Raw genomic sequence first — 21067 nt, forward strand, 5'->3', positions numbered from 1 at the left:
AATAGATATAATATTATTTATAATTTCTTAATAAAGTATAAATATTATATTACTATTCTTTTTAGAAGTACTATTAAATCTATATAAAACTTATCCTCTAAGTAAATAATTTAAAACTTCTAGAAAAAGCTAGAAATAGATCTAAAATATTATAGTCTCTATAATATAGTTTATAATTATCTTTATATTATCTTAAGTTCTATCCCTCTTAAATAAGTATTTAACTTTAATTAATATATCTATTATTATATATACTTTAATATAAAATCTAAAATAATTTTCTATTAACTCCTTCTTACGATCTATAATAAGTATTAAGATTAGTTTTTATTCTCTTATTTAGAGCTTATTATTCTAAAGGATATTATACTTAATAAATTAGATAAAGACTAAAATATATTAATCTATTAAATATTTAAATATAGAGTTCTTAATATTAAGGATTTCTATACTATTATTTATAGACTTATTATTAAGTATACNGATATTATTAATACTTTAGGTAATTATAATAATATTTAAGACTTAATAGAATTAGAGTTTTTAAATTTAGAACTTATTAAACTATTTAGCTAAGTTTTAAACTTTATAAATAGGTTAAACTAAACCTCCTAGATATTATTATCTAGCCTATAGGTATTATAGTAAAATTTATAAATTTAAAGAAGTTTCTTATTATTATTATTAAAAAGTAATTAGAAAATAAGAGAGTAATTAAGTAACTAAAAAACTATAGAGGAAATAGATTATAGTAATTTCTTATTATTAGAAATTAATAATATACTATAATAATATAATTTATTTCCTATATAGTTTTAATATTTTAATTTAGATTTTAATTTCTCTTTAACCCTCTCTTAGTATATTATATTAATAATATAGATTATTACCTAGAACCTAAATCGTAGTCTCTACCCTATCTATATACCTAATACCTAAATAAAAAGGCCTTACCTATTATTTATACCTACTTAGTACCTACCTAGGTACCCCTCTATACCTATAGATTATATAGGTATATACCTATATAGATATCTATAGATAGTTTAAAGCCTATATCCTCCACAGCAACCTGAAACCCTAAGTATTCAAAGTCTGGATGTTAACCCTAACGCCCCCTAAGTCCCAATAACTATTCCTGACGTGGCTCTGAAAAGACCCGATCCCATCTCGCCTTCCCGCCAGCAGACATACCCATCGACGAGCCCAACGTACACCAATAGGGCCATGATGATGTCCACTGCAACGTAATCCCCGCGAAGATACATGATCAGCTGCACCATTCCCAAAACAGATAACCGAGCGCCATCAAGAGTAAAGCACGCCTGCGCAATAGTCGACTGTGCGAATCTTTCTGGAAGCCCGAACGAGCGAATTCCAGCGTCTTCAGCGAAGAATGGAACGACTCCGCCGATGGTGTGGGCAACAGCCACGAACAGCGGGAATAGATGAGCGAGCTTAAAACGAGGCGGCATATCTGCTTATGGTGGACTTGAGCGTACTGATACGCGACCTGGAGCTTTTGGATGTAGTACAAGGTATTCAAGGATAGAAGTTTCCAAAGCGTTTGTTCCGTGAGAGTTCGGTGCAATCTTGGATCCAGGAAAAGTGTGAACCATCTGACATCACGTGGTAGTAAGCACTAAGACCGGTCTACCCGTCAAGTGAGTATCAGTGATTTCACTAATGACTGATTTTGGAAGTGGTAGTAAGTAGTTGGCCACTCAAGCCAGGTATGAAAGGAGAACCTATTCGCCTTTTCCCTGAAAGTGCTCATGTCAAACCGTGTCAGCTATCTGGCCAACGTGTTGAGTTGTAGCAATAGAAACTATTCAGATACCAGTATCGCAAAGTCCTCTTACTATCTGTAAATCCTGTTACCCAGAATTACGTAAAGTATTTCAAGGCGCGACTGAATGCGTGTATGCTCTACACAGAGATCCCCTTAGAGTGTTTCTTTTTTCCTGTTTGCAACTGCTTCCGAATGCTGATTAAATATCTTCACTGGACAAGTCGGTTTCCCCCAGAAGACGTGCCCCGACCCGGCATACCTCGGGAACTGCTCCGATCAACTTTTCTGCATCCGCGAAATTGATCCCCGGCGGGTCAATATCTGGAAACTTGATCAAGAATTTGACTGCGGGAATCATTTCCGTCTCTGGGTTGCTCGAGTCTTCCAAAACGGGAGTGTCCTCTGGAATTCCACTCAGCTGCTTATATGCCTTGTTTAATGTCGCATCTGCGAGTCCTTTGCCGTCATGTTCCCACCACCTCATCAAGCAATCAAAACAATAGCTTCTGTCCCAGTGACACGTTGCGTCCATTCTATGTCGCGAAGTCCATGACGAGCCTCCGTTGGCCATCACGAGAGAGGCAAGTTCGTTCAATCGACGTCGATCATGCAGATCGACAACTTCCACAAAATGAGTTGGGGTGTCACATGCTGAAGCTCCGCGCATGTTCTCGTAGGTCCATTCCAATGTCTCATTCTCGTTTAGGAATGAAGCAGAGGCCTTCAGATTTCTTGATGTCCGAGTCCTCAAAGGATAAATCGTCCCGTAGCGGGTTGGTTTGTCAGAGATTACAATGACAATTGTTTGCACAACGACCCGTATCGTTTGGGCTAGATCAATGCTGAGGCTAAGGTGCTCGTCAAAATGCCCAAAAGCATACTTGTTCGCGAGTTGTTCTAAAGACAACGCAACGCTCTCGAAAGTTGAAAGCGCGTCATCAAGCCTGATAGTAGAGCCGTAAGCGTGAAAGTGATATGGTCCCATGCTCAGTCTGTCAGACGATGTGATCCATGCCATCCGTCTCATTTCGGCGTCCTCGTCTAGCCACATCCACCCTAGTTGGTCGAAGACTGCGTGCATGCGCGGCCTGATGACTCCCCAGGCCTCACGACACGCAAGTGCGGGTGCGGGCATGGGCAGGCGGCGATTCCAGCACACAGCCTCCATCAAAACGTCGCTGATGTGCATTGTTCGTCGTGGGATGGAAAATAACCAGATCGCTTGACGAATCTCTGGCGGTAGTTCTCGGAACTTTGGGAAGCTTTCAGGGGACGCAGAAGCTGGAAGACTTCTAAAACTATCGGCTTTATCGAAGAGCTCAGTTATGAACAGGCGGTCGACGGACAGGTTTCCGCCAACCATGGTATTCGCCAGAAGCTCTCTCAGGATATCCTGAGGTTGTCGAGGGGTTGGATCCGGCGAGTCGAGGGATTGGTTGAACCACGCATGTTGCAAATGCTTGCAGCTTTTGACTCTCATGGTGAGAAACTTAGGAGGAGGGCGAAGCCTTAGTCTGGGAGTACAATGGGTCGATGAGTTGTCTGGTCCGGATGGCCTTTTCCTCGTGTGTCCGGCATCTACTTGTAGTGTATTGCTGCCTAGTAATTGTCAATTCTGCCTAAACCAGACAAGGCATAGTGACAAAAAGACGGTGTGTCCTTCACGGATGATTCAATCCCTAGCCAATTGGCTCATCAAGAGACATCATTTGCGATCGGTCCTGTTATTCAAGTCATGGGCCTCCTGCGAGCCTTGAGGCAGCAGATTGTAGGACTGCATCGATGAATAAGCGGGGCGAATGATGAAGTGCAAGGTACGTAGGACACGAGCGACGCCCGTTGATGTTTTCGTTCATAGAATGAGAAACCTGGCTTCATTGCTAATGGGAAATGCAGTGAAGTCTTCGCAATATCTGGACTTAGTGGGTATCTGGGCCGGTGTCGTGATTCAAGCCAGGGGGCCCATCCTGAGCTTCTTTTCTGGGTCTACGCAAACCCTTCAAACCATCGGCTGGGGTCCTGAATTGAGTCGTGAGATAAAGACTAACGACAACAAGATTGATCCAGGCCGGCTCGCTGTCATTTTCGACTTGAAAGACACGAGACATTCGGCTCAAGGAGTCTTTTCACACAGCCGCCGGCCCGCCTCGTCTATGCGGAGTCGGCGACTGGGCGATGGCACGGAAGACCCTTAACCCCCCGGCTCAATCCCCATCGCGAAGTCAAAGCCCCCGGCGCTTTGACAACGGGCTTTGACATCATTCCGTCTTTTCAATCTGTGTAGATCCAGTAGAAAGGCCGAGTTCCACCTGTTGATTAACTCGATTCCACGTTGTTTACAGGACAGGCCGACTTCGATGCCGATCTCTGCATCCACATACGGAGCGCGACTCTTTCGGACGCTGAGGCGCCGGCGCATTTTCCACAAGACAAACTTCAAAAGTCCGCATCCTTGCTGTGAACTCGACTTCAGGGCAGCTCTGCACTGTTCACCTGCTCGCCCCACGCCTCGCTACCAAGATCCAACGTCCTTCCACGAAACATTTGCGCCCAATATGGCACCCTGAAGTTTGGTTCAGACAGAACTGCCGCGCGCGGTCCTTCGCGACCAAAAACAACCATCCGCAGCGAGAAAAGTCGCGCATAGTTGGCGTGCGAGAGTCAGGGCCGGTGGATGAGTAAGGACGGGATTCAAGAAGCACCTCGGGTTTTCGAAATCGCCGAGCGGCGGACAAGATGGCTGCAGTCGGTTTCCGCCAAGACTCTGAAGAGGGACTGCCCGGTCGCAAGCATAGACGCATCCATCGTGTCGGTTCTCCCGTGGGACGAACTCTGTCCGCACTCTATTTTTCGGTTCATCCGACACGAAAAGGTCTGGTGCAATGAATCGTCTGGTAGGAATCGGAATGGCACCAGACGCCTGATCCAGACGGCTGGATATTTATTGAAAATCGAAATCCATCGGAAGTTAACACACGAAGCTTATCTCCGGGCCGCTGGTCGCCCGCGCGGAGTTGACTACTTGTTGCAATGGGCTCTATCCACAAAAATGCTGCGTGCCGAAAAGTGTTGGTGGCTTGGTGCAGGATCCGATGGACCGACCGATCATAAGTTCCTGCAGAGCGGCTGAGCGAGTTCTGCAGAGGCTGCAGAGGCTCCAGCCGCCCACTTCTACCGCAGTACTAATGCATAAGAGGTCCCGTTGAGAAAAGCGTCGGGCGTCTCAGAGTTTACGTGAGTTCAGGTTTGCAGTCCCAAGCTGCGACCTTGTTGACACTTAAATCACCTCAAGGCGTATCAGTGCCACCAAGAAACCACGTGCGGGCGGCTTAATGCTGACGCAACAATATAATGGTCACTATTTTAATATGCAGGACGGCAGGTATGGTTGCAGTATTGGCCAAACTGCGAGTCAGGCTGCGAATTCGGCTACTCTTCCGGATTAGCACCAATACCTTGTGTTTCCTCCACAGGAATAGGCGACTGGCCAGGGCCAGGGGTTCGTTTCGGGAAGATGGGGAATCGGTTCCCAAAAAGGCTCCCGCGTCGAGAGCGAGTCATCTTCCCATGCAATAGGATGCCATCTTGGAACCCATATGGGCCATATCGGATGACAAGCAGCAGCAAGCAGGAAATCCCGCCAACACCGCGGCCGTCAACCCCCACCAGGGGGCTGCGATGCCCCCTGGTGGGCCGTTTCGAGATGGCCGTCGGGTGGTACATCAAAAACGTGGCGGTCCCCGTCTGAGCGAGCAGAGGGAAGCTCGGCCCCTCCGTTCTGGTTCTTGCTGCTCGTCATGCTATTTTGGATTCCATCGATGACGGTGCTGCGCGAGAGGCAGTCGTGATGGTGTTCCAACTCCCGACGGCCGTCCTGCCAGACGCCGCCGGGGTCATCTTCTATTCTTTTGTTTGTCTAATTGCCAACATTCTGTTGGTGTGGCTGACCTGGATTCACAATGACAGGACAAGCTGTATGTACAAACGCCCTTCGTCTTCGTCCGATACGAGGCCGCCATCGAGGCCGCCATCGAGGCCGCCATCGAGGCCGAGCGTGTAGACCAATGAGACTAATATCAGACGACCACAGACATCGCCTGTATTTCGTATGCCACTTTAGTCGTCACCACGACCAGCATTGCACAACAATTCTACGACTACGCGTTATGGAGAGACATCCTGACGGATCAGTTCTACTACGCTAGGCAACATGCCGACAATTCAGAAGTTCAGTACTTCAAGGGGTCTCGAGGTGTCAAACTCATCTTGAGCTACGTCCGTATGTTTACTTGGGGACGGAAATGATTCAGCAGTGCCTGACAGACTTTGCAGGAATATTCGGCTTCACTCTCGAATCGACTTTTGTTTTCTTTTTGTAGGTCAATTCACCAGACTTGATGGGAAGGGTCAAACATCTGACTTTTGATAGCGCTTTGTCATTGGCGGCCAGTGTCTACGGGTGGTTTGCGGCGACCCCGAGGACGACACGAACAATCTCTATCATTGGCAGAGTCTTGCCCTTCATACTTACAGCAATTACCGTCGGTTTGATGCACTCGCCGGTGGCACAAAATTCATTCTTAGTGTACATGATTGTTGCGAATACGCAATGTAAGCGGGATCTCACAATATCTTGCAAGACGGGACATCCGGACTAACTTGCAATGCAGTCGTGCTTAGCCTCCTGGGTAGCGCTGTCTTACTACTCATGATCTTGTTCAAATACGTCCACTCGCGCCGAAACCTTCAGACATGGAATGTCCTCTATGGAAATGCCGGTTCTTTGGAGAGCAGCGCAAATGGCAGCAAGTCGCGGTCTGTTTGGCTGGGCAGCAATACGAGCCGAAGTGGTGGAGGAAGGAGTCGGGCTTACAGCGGCGCTGGCGCCAACAATACGTACGACAGCTGGCTCGTCATCCGGCTTTCCATTGCATTTTGCGTTCTTTGGTAGGCTTTTGGTGCCCTGACTATTTTCAGCCATAGGACTAATTCCAAATGCAGTGTCTTTGAGTACACCAACGTTATCCCGAAAATTGCAGCCTCAAACCACACCATCGATCTCGCCGACGACTTGCAGCCCGATCTAAGCGACAAGCGAGGACGTTCGAGCGTCCGAGGATATGTATCTGGTGTTACGCCGAGTCTCGTCGCGTTTCTGGTCTTTGGAACTACGAAGACATTCCAACGAAAGATGTACGAAACGTTCGTCCCGAGGAGTCTCCAGAAGCGGAGGAGGGCAAAGAAGAATCTGTCCATATCAGTCGGCAACTCGAGACAATCGCCGCACGTACAACCCACCAAGCGACCAAATCAGGCAGTGGACCAATTTACTCTCAGCGATCTCACACCGAAATTTCCCATGGGAAACTACAGCCCACAATATTCTAGTGACGGAAACCTAAGCCCCAGACAACCACACGGAATGCAGTCAAATCCCGGTTCAAGAGTCGGGTCGCCACGGTATGCGCCCAGTTCACGATATGTGCCTAGCTATGCACCAACTACATCAACGTTCGCTTCTACTCCAGGATACCCGCAGCCCAGTCCAGCAGGCCTTTCGGCACCTCCACCACCACGGCCACCTCGACCGATGACAGGGTTGACGGGGGTCAGCGTTATCAGCCCAAGTCTGCACTCGAAATTCTCAAATTTCAGTCGTCCGCATACAATGATGACGACGAATAAGGAACTACCCAAAACTCCGATTGAGGAGGAGAGCTTTCCTGAGAGATTCCGTTACGCGTAGCCGAGACGCAGGTTTCATGCTGAAGAGGAAATAAGGGAGGTGTATACTACCATGTAATAGATTACATAGATAATGACTTCAGTTCAATGACATATTCTTGTGGATAATGATGCATGCCCTTGATTTTCCTCACTTGTCGAGTGTGCTCTGGTCCGAGATGGAAAGATTGCGTCGTACCACTCATATTCTGCGACAAGCCTCCCCTTGCAACTTAACAGCAAGAGAGACTAATCAAGAGATCCATATGGCTAATTCTATCAGATCTCACATTCTAGAAGCCTTCCTGTCTGGATGAAGTTTGGGTGTGATCGACGTTTCAACCGTGGTTGGTCATGCATCAAAACACATGATCCTCACCCGAGATCCTCGTACAACACTAGTGGCCGAAATAAGAACGAGAATCTACTAGGTGCGATACAAGCAAGAAAATTGTTGTTAAATCCGCGGCTCATGATGGAATTCTTTTGTCCGTGGAAAAAAGACTGAATTTGAGCGCCATCACCAAGTGAGGTGCCCGTTTGAGACTATCCCAGTGTGGCTGCTGATTTAATCAGCTCAAGATGAATACGAAGAGACCGCAAAACTGCTATACTAGCCTTCTCAATTCAATAGAATACTTCTAGAATCATATACGCACAATTATAGCCCATCCCCAGGACGCCATGGGTATTGAGTATCGGCACAACGATTCTTCCGGGGTCCTTCCCTCCTCTCCCTGTGTCTGTTCTCTCTTCAAGCATGCGTGAAGTCCCTCTTTTCCACAGCGGTTCTGTTCCCGGTCAATCGTTCATTGACAAAAGAGCGAACCGCCTCGTAATAACCCGGCGACATATCCCCATAGTCGATGCAGTCAGAGCCGCACGGCACAGGCACGGCACGTTGTCCTTCAAGTGATCCAAGAGCTGTGGCCATATTCATGCACGCCGGAGGAAGACCAGTCACGCGGATATGGTTTTCATTGATAGGTCCATTGACGTTGATCGGCGTGTTCGAAACCTTGACTTGGTCGAAACAAGCATCCCAGGCATATTGAGAAGCTCCTGCGGGAGCGCTGCCAGATCCATCTTCTTCTTTTCGCCTGCTGATCTCTGCTTCAATCTCCATGGCCATCCGGCGGGCGTGTAGGAAGGCAACGTCGGCGCGTCGGCCCTTGCCGCCCGCCTTGAGTCCTCCCCTAATGATCCCGGCGACTTTCGTGCCTGCGACAGTTGCGATGCCCATGAGAGCTGGTGGTGCGGAGGTGCCTTGAAGGAAGACAATTGCGGTGAGGACTACGCCGGCAAAGATTGCGTTGGTATGCATCTTGTTGATTAAGAAAGAGTGAAACTCCGGGCTTGGTCAAGAAATAGTTGATGGTGACGATGGTCCACGGGGACTAGATGAGAGCCAAGATAATTGAGATTGGCGAAATCTTTATACAAACGAGGTTGTATATCCACGATCATATGCTTGCGACAACAGCAGAGGCATTATTCAGCCCGTTTTCGTCCAGGATGCACACGTGCACCTACTCAACAGACGATTTCTTTCTTCCCTTCTAACGTTTTCTTCGCAGTTTGCCGCCTGGAGGCGCACCTTGTTGACTGCCGTATGACTCTCACGGGGAAATATTCGAGGGCCAGGAGTTACCGTCCGACCGACTTCTTTGATGGCTTGTTCGAGTTGGGGTGGGGTATCTGGGGAGAAACAAGGGCTGTACGGTTACTGATCCCTTTGAGGTGGGGTTAAATGGTTGTTTGCTCCCATGAATGGAATTGAATCAATCCGAGGCTTCATATTGTCGTGCAAAGCCGTTCTACCAAACAGGAGGCGGTCCACCTCGAACATGTCTTGGTTAATTTACCTAAAGCCCTCTCGTTCAATGTGTCGCCAAGATGGTTTGCCATATGAGCCGCTCATATTTAATGACCGCAGCAGTTTAAGTCACAGCCAATTCACGGTTGGCTATGTCTCAATGTGAACTACTCCCGTAATATACTGCTGATCGAAACACTTGCTCCATACCGTCCGCGTTACACCTCATATGGTAGGGTCCGTTTGACTAGACCATGCCACCCCGTCGCGTCCCCTCCGTCTTGCGCCTTCTTGAACACGGCTTCATGGCCTGGAAGACCTTAAGTCTTGCTACCAACTGCGCCTACCCAGCAATGGTAGTCCTCTCAGAGTCGATGGAGCCTGCTTTCTCCCGAGGAGACGTCATCTTTCTTGCCAACTGGCAAGACGTCAACGTCGGGGACATCCCGGTGATCTGGTTTCAGGGACAGCCCCTCCCTATGGTGCATCGAGCCGTTGAGGTCCTGTTCGAGTAAGTTTGGGCAACCGAGGTTCTGCATCCGATAAACTACTTTTTCGTCGAACGATATGCTCTCTTGGCAAGGGCGGTGATCGTAGTGTCGTGAAACATATTGGTCTGACAAGCTCTTCAGTAATGGCCAGGAGCGATTGGTGTTGACAAAGGGCGACAACAACGAAGTCAATGATGTGGTGCTGTATCCCTTTGGTCAGACACATGTACGCCAAGACCAGGTGGTTGGGCTCGTGCGAGGTTACCTCCCATACGTAGGGCGGTTGACAATCGCTGTCCAGGGACTGTTATCACGCTTCCGTCCCGGTCTGACACTCTTCCGGAAGATGTTTCGTTAGTTTGATGCGTTAAGAACAAACAAGAAGGGAAATTTGGCTCGGTGTTACAAAGCTAATCATTCGTTCGACTGCACCAACAGACCGGCTGCACATTTGGAATGATATTTGCGGTCGAGACCAAGTTTGATGATATGAAGATAGGCTCTTGCTAGTATCTACAAGAGAAGTGCTTGATATACCAGAACATGAGATCGTTTTATGACTTTGCTGATTGACCATACCAGATAATTACCCTGCTTATCATGGCATTGTCAGAGCTTTTGTCCGAACATGCCCTGAGGCCGCCCCTTCTTTTCGCAGCCTCTGCAACTCTAACAACAGTGGTCTTACACCTTCCGAGTACTATTCACAGGCTGTTTGTTTTACCAGCATGGCTACTCGCAGGATGGTCATTGATCTCTGTTGATGAGGAAAACGCATCATCATTGATTGGCCTAGGCTCATACACAGTGATCACAAGCTTCATATTCATGCTCATACTGCCCAACATCCTCCTCGGACAGAGCTGCTCAGTATTATGCGACCAACCAAAGATACGAAGGAGAAAATATTGGCCTCGGCTGCAAACCATCTCAAAGGCATGCTGGATCTGGAATAACCCTCGTCACCTGCTCTTTCGCCTTAACACCTCGACGACATGGTTTTCTCGCGCTCTTTTCCTCACTCGGCGAGCATTGAAAGTCGGCCTCCTTCTCGTCGTCAACAGTTTTGTGGATAGAGCCCGCATATACCTCAAGGCCGACCTCTTAGACTTTACTCCGGATAAATACCCAATCATCCGCCCCATGATCTCGCAAATCATCTTCGATTGCAGCCGTGATGACTGCACATACCACCCAGTCTCACAACGCCAGATTCTCGTGCGCATCTTTGTGGTATTCTCCTGGTTATGGTCCAATTTCCTCATCCTTGAATCATACCATGCCCTCCTCTCCACAATCTTCGTCCTCCTCGGGATCGACAACTCAACAGACTGGCCACCTCTCTTCGGCAGCATAGCCGATGCCTGGACCGTCCAACGCTTCTGGGGCCGCTTCTGGCACCGCATCGCGACACCTACACTTACAACATGGACACGCACCATTCTGCGGATCAAGCACGAGCCGCAGACCGCATTCGAAAAGGCGGCCGTCGCATTTGGCGTGTTCTTCCTCTCTGGCATCATGCACATGACGGCTGCCTGGAGAACCGGCGAGGGATACCTGCACTTGGACGTGATGTTCTTCTGTGCTAATTTCTTTGCGATCGCGGTTGAGATCGTAGTGTCGCGCGCGTGGATGCAGGTAGTCAGACGAGCGAAGCTGAAGCCTGGGGCGGAAGCACGGTTGTGCCGAGCTAGTTGTTGGTTTGGCTACTTGTGGACCTTTGCGTGGTTCTTTTGGATGGTACCGAGGTGGTTGTATCCCAAGATGTTGCGGTGGTTGATCAAGCAGGCTCTGGCACAGTCTCATATGCGGTTGTGAGGATCTGCGGGCTAGACTTGGAACGGTAGTCATTTTCAAAGATTTCAGGTGGCATTTGTGCTCAAATTATATGCAACAGACGTGGGCTTTGTCAGAAATGTAACTGTTCAATGAAACCGTTCGCCTCACTATTGCGGTTCTCCCAGCTGCGCTAGGCAACAACCGCAAGGCAATGTGCAATTTGCTGTTTAAGTAGGACAGTCAATTCAAACATCCACAGTGGCTATGAGCCAGTATTTATGCGTACGTGAAGACTCATATCTTGGGAAATCAGACTTTGAATCGTCTACTTCCCATGAACCGAATGGTTCTGATGACTTACGTTGGATTTGCGTGGTTGATGCGGGGGCACATATCTCCCCTCGAATCCGCCTTGAAGCCGGCTAACAAGTGCAAAGTCGAACTTATCAAACCCGTTAGCCTAGTGGACGAATGCTCTTCGCTTAAGTATAAAACCCTTCTAATCTTGTACACTGTTCATTGCCATATTAGCTGTGTCGCACTCCATACCACTCTTCACCTTGACTGGTTCTCATCAGTCAAGAAGGCAAGATGACGAAACAAGCCAAATCAAGCAAGGTTTCGAAGAGATCCAAGCAGAGCAACCCGTGGAGTGATTGGATATGGTCGGAAGACCATGGTCGATACTATTGCTACCGGACCCGTAGCAACGGAGGTAAGTTCGCCTGCTTCGCTCAGTCCTTTACCAGCAGCAAAGCTGATATTGAGCAAGAAATCGAATATGAGTGGGACGAAGGAGAACCCACCGAAGAGCGTGCAGTCGAGCAGGCTGTTGAGAAAGATAGTCCCGGTGACCGCACACCTATCCCGGCGCGGAGCGGTCCTATCGTGAGATCGGAGATTACTTACACGGACAACGAGGGCAACGTCATCAAGATTGTTCACACATATCCTCCGGACGAGGCTGTGAAGGATGAGGTCCCTGTTGACGGCGATGATTGGGCTATTGTGCCGGCCAAGGCTGGCAACCCTGGCGTCGAGGACGATTTTGCGGATTTATTCTAGGGAGACGCGACGGAGGTCCGAAGGGATATCCGACGGCCGGTAAACGAATGAGATGCAACGAAGGATGAGTCAGATGCCAATCACGATTCACACGGCAAGCCAGCAGTAGTGTGAGAAAACATCATATATCTCATTGGAGCCCAAAACCCACAGGGAATGGACTGCTCTGCGCACTATATTACTATCCCCCATGACCGCATCATGGGAGAATGGGTATCAAGCTTCGTATCGAAGCACATTAGTCGTCATTCCGACAGAACTATTTAAACGCTCTCATGCTGAGTCTCGTGAAGTCCCTTCTTCTCGGCGTGGATAGCGTTCTCCTCCAGCTCCTCGGTGAGGCCGACGTCACGTCTGGCCTGCTGGAGCATGATGCCGTCCTCAGCGCCAGTGTTGCTGCCGAACACGCGGTCCATCTCCTCCAGGGTCGCACCCTTGGTCTCGGGCAGGCAGAAGTGTACCCAGAGAATGCCGCAGAACAGGAAGACGGCGAAGAAGAGGTAGGTTCCCCACTCCCAGGCTTCGAGCATCGAGGGCACGTAGAAAGCGACGGCGAAGTTGTTGAGCCAGTTGCTTGAAGCACCGATGGACGCTCCCTTAGCACGGATAGACAGCGGGAAGATCTCGGAGACGAGGGTCCAACTGACGGGTCCCCATCCAGCACCGAATCCAGCGATCTACAGGACTGTTAGCAACGATGTATGGGACGGTAACATGGTGGTAGGCTACTCACGTAGAGCCAGATGAAGGCGACGGCGACCCAACCTTCGACAGGGTGGCCAGGCCAGTCATGGCTGAACTTGGCGACAATAATGGCAGGGATGATCATGGAAATCAACATGACAATTGAACTGACGATCAAGATGGGTTTGCGGCCGACCTTGTCGATGATGGCCATGGCAGGCAGGGTGGAAACGAAGAAGACGACGCCAGTAACACCGGTGGCAAGGAGGGCGGTGGTGCCGCCAGTCAGACCCAGGCTCTGGAAGACGTTGGAGGCATAGTAAATGATGGCATCGATACCGGACCTGCGAAATCGTTAGCATGCAAAGGAGTCTGACTAGAGCTGCTTGACCTACCATTGCTGCCAGAACATGACCAGCCATGCAGTCGCAACACGCTTGAAGTGGGACCACGAGCGGAGAATCTGCCAGTACTGGGCAACCTCGCGCATCCAAACGCTGGTCTTCTCCTTTTCGGCCAGCTGAGGGAATGCCTTTTGGAATGAACGCTGCTCGAAGAGAGCCTCGGCCTTGATCTCCTTGAACTCAACCTGAACAAGCTCGCTCTCGACATCGAGCTTGCGGAGGTAGGCAATGGTCTTGACGGCCTCCTCGTCACGGCCCTGCTTAACGAGCCAACGAGGAGAGAAAGGAAGCCACCAAATACCGAGGGCCAAAAGGGCGGCGGGGATACCCTGGATGTAGGAGGGCAGCTTCCAGGCAAGGTCAGACTGGTCGATGCCGGTACCACCAATGTAGTTGCTGCCGTATCCAATCCAGAAAGACAACATGATGCCGAGAATGGTGGCGAATTGGTAGAAAGAGACAATGAATCCACGCATCTCAGGAGCGGCGAGTTCGGCGTTGTAGAGAGGACTGCGACAGGTTAGCATGAATGCGCCAGAAGCGAGCACCTAAGTGAGAACTTACCCAACACCGGAGAAGGTTCCGACACCGAGACCAGTGAAGAATCTGCCGGCGTAGAGGAGCTCGGGCTTGTGGTAGCTTGCGCCAGTATACAGGTAGCTACCGAGGACAACCCAAAGACAGGCGGAGAACATAGTGTACTTGCGAGAGAAGACCTCGCCGAAAACACCAGCACTGACGGAGCCCAGGATACCTCCAAGCTGGAGAATGGAGGTCAACCAACCGGTGGCGCTGGAGGAGCCGACGACGGACGGGAAGTTGTCCTTGAAGCGCGTCATGACGAGCGATTGGCCGAGCACACCTTGTTGGTATCCATATTCGAAGCCACCGAAGCTGTTTCCCCAGAGTTAGCTGGGTCATGGGCACACGAAAAGAAGCATTGGGGCCTTGTGACACCGAATGATCTTCTGGAAGATGGGAGAGGCTTACGATGCGAACAGAGCGATGACGACAATCTTGGGGTTGGAGGCAATGGTCTTCCATCTGTTCTCGTAAGCCAGCTTCGTGCGCGCCTCAGCGGCGGACGTCGCTTCGACAGCCATCGTAGTGACAGGGCAATGGCCGAGATGTGCGTCGACGATCGAGAGAAGGCGATTGAAGGCTCTCGTGCTTGTACTGGTGAAACAAGCAATCGCTAGAGACGAGCCGAGCAGACACGATAATCATGGTGGAAAGCATGGAATGACATCGGTACTTATTGTTACGGCGATTGACGCTAAGGACTGCCTTCCTGGGCGGGTTGACCAGGGAGACATCCTCTCGTGATGGGGCCGTTTTTGCCTGATCGGGATTGGATGTGTCAGGTTTTGATGCGACTCTGTTTGGAGGGCTCTGCAAACTCGAACGAGATGGGTCCCATGCTCTTGGTTCGTGGGCTACTTTTCGTATTATTGTTGCGCGGTCCTGCTAGCTTTTTCGGTCCTACTGGAGCTAGTTGGACCAGACCACCATCATCTTGCATGCTCCAGACTCATCCGCGTGTATGGGGATTTCATTGTGATGGAATGGTGTGCAGCGTGTTCCTGAATCTGGGGTTGATTAGGTCAGCCTGGAGGGAGGATCTGACATGCTTGGGTGCTTGTGTTGACCATATTCGGCCGTCGGCGTTTACCAACAAGCGATGAAACTGCTCTCGTGAACGCTGATCGGCCAAGTTTGGCAGTCTTTGGCATTCGCCCAGAGAGTACCGAGAGGCGGAGCGTTGCACAAACGAACGCCAGCATTTCCAACCCCTCAGAATCCTTCGGCACCTCCAACACGGGGAAGAGTGCGGTGTGTACTTGAGTGGCGGCGCTTCTCCGTGATCCCCCGTGGACGTCTCCGTACCCCGCTCACCCGCAAAGCGGCACTGGAGCGTCGAAGGGTCTGGCACATCACACGATTTGCTGGTCCACCCCCGCAGCGGGTTACAGACAAAATTTGAGGAAGTGCGTGCCCCTGGTCGATTGCGAGGTCGGAAAAAAGAGCCCGGAGCTATCGACCGATGCGGAAGTTGGCCGAACTGTGGATCAAAACAGAAATTGTAACCACCCCACCAAACATGAGAGACGAACCCGTTCGTGACTAATCGAGCCTTTGAGTGTGCCCATGGGGATCTGACCATGGGGGACTTTTTGGCTTCTGGGGATCCCGCTGGTCCAGATCCAACTGAGTAGAGTTGTGAGGGGAAAATCCACTCCTGCAACCCCCAAACGCGGGCAATCGGCCCTTTTGGCAGACAGCAGATCGGCGGTCGTCAATGTCGAGGGACGTCGAGGTCAAGCTCGGTCGTAAACATGGCCGCCACGTTGTTTCGATATTGAGGATGAGAGAACCTCCAACGATCCAGGATGTTCGTCGCTGGATGAGAAAAAGTCAAATTGAGCCGCACCCTTGGCGATGAGTCCAGGACACGCGCTATTACTCAAGCGCCCGCCGCTGGATGCTTCCAGACGCGCAATTATGGTTGTCGATTCCTAGAAGCTGGATTACAGGAGTCATGGAATCCCTGAGGACTGGTGTTCGTTGACTAAAAGTCCCACTCAACCGTACGCTCGACCTTGTTTGTTCGGGACAGTCTTTCACCGGTCCCTGTCATTCAAGAAAATTTCTGCACCATCAGTCTACCAGAAAGAAAGCGGTCGGCTGCCAGTCCCCGGTCGGCAGGGCCCGGCCGAGAAACCAAGCCTTTTGTCAAGGCCGTCATCAACCGTTCTCGACCGACCCAGCGGTGTTCTCTCCGGCTGTTTTGCGTCCCAGTAAACTTTGACGCTAGTTTGTTGTCGGTTTGGCAACATGACTTCGATGTCCTCGTGACCGCATCGACAAAGACAAAGCCCATTCTCTTGCCTACCAAATCCTTCAAGTGATGGACTTGTACCTGGATCTCGTTTCGCATGAAATCATCCACTCTTCGAGGTGGGGAGCTCGCGGCACGCCGCCCACTTGCGGACGAAGTCGGAGCTGCTGCACAACGACCCACGAAGTCGGTTTCCGAGATGTCGCATCCACGTACACCAGCAACGACGAGATTGATTGATGCGAGCTTGGCGGAGTCACTCATGGGTCTGATTCATGCCAGCCGATCGTCGGGTCGGATGCGGACCTATGTTCGGTCTCGTGCCGATAGCTTCTTGCAGCTGCCGTCTTGATCGTACGAATGTTGAAGCCCTCGCCCAAGACATCCCTCGTAATCGCTAGAGACCAGAAGTTTACCTCATGGGGTGGCCTTCCGCGCGGGCGTTGGCGGTCATGAGCGATGGCTGCCACCTGCAACGAGAGCAGCATGAAGAGCCACGGCTTGCGTCACGAAGGTCTCACGCTATGTAACTAAATCTCGAATCCAGCACCTCCTGGTTCATCGAATGCTTGCTTTCGGTAGTCGGTTGACCAAATGGACATTTTCAGCGCACTTATTCAACGGCACTAGCCCCCAGATCCACAGATTCAAAGCTCACATCGCGATGACACTTGCTCATCATGGAGATCCCAAAGGCTTGCGTAAAACAGAGAGCTAGAGCTGGATTGTAAAGTCCTGGCCCTTTCAACAAACATGGACGACAGCTTCAAAATGCGCTTTGACCCTCGAGCAAGCATCGAGAACTGGCCGACGGAGTACACTGGTACTTCTGCTGGTCTGAGATAAACGCGAAGTCTTGGTAAGGCTTCCTCGTTGCCTTCTAAAAAGATGAGGTGTCGTTCTTTCCACCGGATCGCTGTGGATCGCGACGGTCGCAGAAGTCATGGAGATGAACCAGATCGCCGGGTGGGAGCTGGACCTCATGCAGACGACTCATCCAGCCAATGATGGGCAATCGCTAGCCATACTATCTGCTCGAACTTTGGTTCTGCATGCACGATCTCGTCGAGAGACCCGCCTGACACGATGTCGGTAGATGTCGGTAGGTGATAGCCCGGAGTCCTTGGCGAAGTGACTGGAAATTGCCGGACTCGCGACATGAGGCTCACCCACGTGCTGCTTGTGGCTCCCCGCAGCGTTGTCCCTCAACTTAGGCCTTCCCCGGATGTCCCCGGGAGGCCGGGGTAAAACGTGGGGATGCAACGATGCATGCGATGAAAACATGTTTCCAGCGGGAGCGACCGCGGAATGCATGACTGAATCGTCTGCTGCAGGGTAATTGCCGATCAATTGGTCTTTGGCTGCAACTCTTCGGGCTGAGACGTTCAGTTGTGGCGGAGGACGTGCGGCTGAAGTTGGGTGGCATTGAGGCTCGCCCGGCTCACCCCAGCATGTTAGACAGGGCATTGGAAAGCTGCCTCCGGCCATCGTTGAAACTAAAGTGAAGATAGCTTTCCTGAGTCCGGTATGCTTTCCTGTTCTCGTTTCGCAGGATGCTGCGTAGCGATGGCACCCAGCATCCCCCCCGGTAGGCCTAACTCAGCTCGGGTCTTCAGCGAATTCGGTCCAAGGTCCAAGGTCCAAGGTACTCGCAATTGCGGTCTATGATGAGGTTAGTCCAGACAGTTCTGACTGGGCAAGAAGATTGCTCCTGTAACTCACGGTACGGGCCCTAAGATGGCTTAATCACGCCGACTTAGACGTCGAATTTCGGCTTCATCGGCTACCCCGGGCGTGTCTGAGAACAGACGTAGCAGGGCTGGGCTAAAATTCATTCGAGACTGTCGATCAATTTTGGATGCCGCCGTTGCAAGAAATTCGATATCAGCTTCGCATATGAGAAGCTGGTGGAATGATGCGATGAGGTTGACGCTGAGGAAGATGCCAGGAAAGAACAGGGCGAAGCTGATTGGACAATGCCAGATAAGATCCGATAAGATAATACCGTCTATTGCAATACACCTGATAAGAAGCTGCAAATCTACATGAAACGGGGCGCTTCCGTCACGTCTCGGATTATGCCAGTACCGGAATGTGCCCCGCGCTCCTGCCCCACCATTGCGTCTAGGGGACGTTGGAGCTTGTCACAGAGAAAGCGGTGTTTGTTCCAGCAGCTCTTTTTCGAGACGCGAAGCTGCAAAAATTGTTCTTCTCTTCTTCAAGCCACTATTGTTCTTTGCTGCAAGATACCGCCTCACCATCTCAAGATGCCCAGTACTGCCTCCCGCCGACGAGATCCCCCGGGACCAAGCTAACTCGCGCCCGCAGCCCCGTACTCAACCGGCGACAAGACGTCCTTTGGCTGGGTCACCGCCCGCGAGCGTTGGCCTGTCATTATCGTTTGTGCTGCCCATCTTGAGAAGACACTGTGACTTTTGCTGACCGCTATGATACAGACCCAGGCTATTGACGATCTCTACCGTTCCGTTGCAGCGACCGACGACAAGGAGAAGCAGGAGGAGGGCAAGAAGATCGTCGAGCAGATTGCCCGCCTCAAGTACGAGGTCCAACACGACCGCGCCCTTACGTACGACCCATACAGGTAGCCCTTAGGCTGCGCATATGCTGAACTTCGCAGGCCAATCGAGGACGACGGATACCCTGATGTTGCCATCTACCACGAGGACCTGAAGAAGCTCGGCGAGCCGACATGGCTTAACGTTCCTTGGCTCTACTGCGAGTGCTATCTGTTCAGGTAAGTTCTTCGCTGGCAAAGTAGTTCACAACAACCTCAGATCCGGTGCTAAGAGTGCAAAACACAGACGTATCAGCACCTACTTTGCCAAGTCCACCCACTGGAAGAGCTACGACGTCTTTGCCCGCCAGAAGATCAGCACCTTCCGCTCGTCTCGCCCTGCAGTCGTCGAGCTTGCCTCCAAGTACAAGGACATCGTCGAGCAGATCCGTAGCAACAAGGGCGCCGCCAACGATGAGGCCGCCGAGAAGCTTCTCTTCACTGAGATGTGCGAGATTTGCCTCTGGGGTAACGCAACCGACCTGTCCCTGCTGACAAGCTTGACGTACGAGGACATCCAGAAGCTGCAGGGCTCCGAGGCCCGTAAGGCTTCCGAGAAGAACATCATCGCCAACGACCTCCCCGCTGTGTACGAGCTGCTGAAGAAGGCCAAGGCTGAGGGTAAGGCTGAGCGCCGCGTCGACATCGTCCTTGATAACGCTGGCTTCGAGCTGTACGTCGACCTCATTCTTGCTGGATATCTCCTTTCTGCTGGCCTGGCCACGCACGTTGTTCTGCACCCCAAGTCTATTCCCTGGTTCGTCTCGGACGTCCTGCCAGGCGACTTTGCTCAGCTTCTGAGCGCCATCGCCGCCCCCAAGCCGTTCTACGAGACACCCTCAGAAGACGAGCAGTTGCAGAACAAGACCCCTGAGCCCCTGTCGAGCACGGACGAGGCCAACCTGTCGTTCTTGTTCCAGGAGTGGAGCCGTTTCCACGCGGAGGGGCAACTGATCCTGAGACCCAACCGCTACTGGACGCATCCCGGTCCCTTCTGGCAGTTGCCCGAGGAGGCCAAGGATCTGTACGAAGACCTCAAGGCCAGCGAGGTTGTCATCTTCAAGGGCGACCTCAACTACCGCAAGCTGACTGGCGATGTGAGTTGCCCTGTGCTCGACTAATGCGACGAAGCTGACACATTTTCAGGCTGACTGGGACGCCGCGACGCCCTTCACGGAAGCGATCAAGAACCTCGGCCCCGGCTCCGGCGTCAACGTCCTCGCTCTGCGCACCTGCAAGGCGGACGTCGTCGTCGGCCTCCAGCCTGGCGAGGATGAGAGGCTGAAGGCCCTACCTGACGGCGGCGGCGACTCCGGCTGCAGAAAGTGGGGATGGAGTGGCAAGTGGGCAGTTGTGTCTTTCTCGCCCGGCAAGTGAGCTTCTTTTCATTCCGTTTTATATCTTTTAGAGCCATGATCCCATATAGACCCTTCACTTTGAGCAGCCCAGATGCAAATAGACCGATTGCCATAGAATTCAGCTACTGCTGTTCTTCATCTTGCTGCACGTCCTCTCGTCGCCCCTGAATTACAGCCAGCACCATCACAATCCCGAGTTCTGCCACATCCCCCTCGCCTGTTTCGTGCTCAAACCCAGTCGTCAACGGAAGGATCGTAAATCGGAATTCTTGGTCTTGGCTGAGGACGCGCTTGAGTTGAAGGCTTTGAGTCGTTACCTTTGTGCTGTGTCTGTTTTCGACCTCCTTGGCCGTTGGAGTCACCCTTGTCCTCACCGTCACGGTTCTGGGCGTCATCATGGTCCTCAGCATTCCCATGATGTTCGACGGTTCCGTGGACTTTTGAGTTCTCTTGATCTTGACAGCCTCTCGGACCTTCATCGTTAGGCTCCTGGTGTGGCTCGTCTTGCTTGGACTTCTTAGGTGCGACCTCCGGATT

At 51.1% G+C, this 21067-nt stretch overlaps 8 protein-coding genes across 8 annotated transcripts in view; 4 read left to right on the forward strand and 4 right to left on the reverse strand.

Moving 5' to 3' along the window:
• Window positions 1-1475, reverse strand: part of GCG54_00012613 (uncharacterized protein) — a gene marked incomplete at both ends in the record, with an annotated part of 10236 nt that extends 8761 nt beyond the window's left edge. Inside the window, one exon of the mRNA XM_045412488.1 lies at window positions 1195-1475. Coding sequence (XP_045267193.1) covers window positions 1195-1475 — 281 coding nt within the window. The remainder of the gene's footprint in view (window positions 1-1194) is intronic.
• A 516-nt stretch (window positions 1476-1991) lies between these two features.
• Window positions 1992-3272, reverse strand: GCG54_00012614 (uncharacterized protein; the record flags this gene model as incomplete). The annotated part of the gene is made up of 1 exon (XM_045412489.1): window positions 1992-3272. The coding sequence occupies one exon, from the start codon at window positions 3270-3272 to the stop codon at window positions 1992-1994; it is 1281 nt and encodes a 426-aa protein (XP_045267194.1).
• A 2367-nt stretch (window positions 3273-5639) lies between these two features.
• GCG54_00012615 (uncharacterized protein) lies at window positions 5640-7538 on the forward strand (the record flags this gene model as incomplete). The annotated part of the gene is made up of 7 exons (XM_045412490.1): window positions 5640-5702; window positions 5759-5848; window positions 5873-6071; window positions 6125-6167; window positions 6222-6403; window positions 6463-6739; window positions 6794-7538. The coding sequence occupies 7 exons, from the start codon at window positions 5640-5642 to the stop codon at window positions 7536-7538; spliced, it is 1599 nt and encodes a 532-aa protein (XP_045267195.1).
• Window positions 7539-8270: 732 nt separating this feature from the next.
• GCG54_00012616 (uncharacterized protein) lies at window positions 8271-8840 on the reverse strand (the record flags this gene model as incomplete). Its single annotated transcript, XM_045412491.1, has 1 exon — window positions 8271-8840. The coding sequence occupies one exon, from the start codon at window positions 8838-8840 to the stop codon at window positions 8271-8273; it is 570 nt and encodes a 189-aa protein (XP_045267196.1).
• A 746-nt stretch (window positions 8841-9586) lies between these two features.
• On the forward strand, window positions 9587-11644 carry GCG54_00012617 (Signal peptidase complex catalytic subunit SEC11; the record flags this gene model as incomplete). Its single annotated transcript, XM_045412492.1, has 3 exons — window positions 9587-9843; window positions 9965-10049; window positions 10760-11644. The coding sequence occupies 3 exons, from the start codon at window positions 9587-9589 to the stop codon at window positions 11642-11644; spliced, it is 1227 nt and encodes a 408-aa protein (XP_045267197.1).
• A 552-nt stretch (window positions 11645-12196) lies between these two features.
• Window positions 12197-12670, forward strand: GCG54_00012618 (uncharacterized protein; the record flags this gene model as incomplete). Its single annotated transcript, XM_045412493.1, has 1 exon — window positions 12197-12670. The coding sequence occupies one exon, from the start codon at window positions 12197-12199 to the stop codon at window positions 12668-12670; it is 474 nt and encodes a 157-aa protein (XP_045267198.1).
• A 263-nt stretch (window positions 12671-12933) lies between these two features.
• On the reverse strand, window positions 12934-14985 carry GCG54_00012619 (Quinate permease; the record flags this gene model as incomplete). The annotated part of the gene is made up of 6 exons (XM_045412494.1): window positions 12934-13347; window positions 13404-13698; window positions 13750-14268; window positions 14323-14652; window positions 14749-14922; window positions 14975-14985. The coding sequence occupies 6 exons, from the start codon at window positions 14983-14985 to the stop codon at window positions 12934-12936; spliced, it is 1743 nt and encodes a 580-aa protein (XP_045267199.1).
• Window positions 14986-18927: 3942 nt separating this feature from the next.
• GCG54_00012620 (Protein-glutamate O-methyltransferase SPCC1393.13) lies at window positions 18928-20549 on the forward strand (the record flags this gene model as incomplete). Its single annotated transcript, XM_045412495.1, has 5 exons — window positions 18928-18996; window positions 19054-19184; window positions 19236-19352; window positions 19420-20269; window positions 20319-20549. Coding segments are annotated over 5 exons (1398 nt in total), but the record flags the coding sequence as incomplete, so codon positions are not given.
• Window positions 20550-21067: the final 518 nt, after the last annotated feature.

The sequence above is a fragment of the Colletotrichum gloeosporioides genome, assembly GCF_011800055.1.
Source record: "Colletotrichum gloeosporioides strain Lc1 chromosome Unknown consensus_24, whole genome shotgun sequence".
Taxonomy (NCBI): domain Eukaryota; kingdom Fungi; phylum Ascomycota; class Sordariomycetes; order Glomerellales; family Glomerellaceae; genus Colletotrichum; species Colletotrichum gloeosporioides.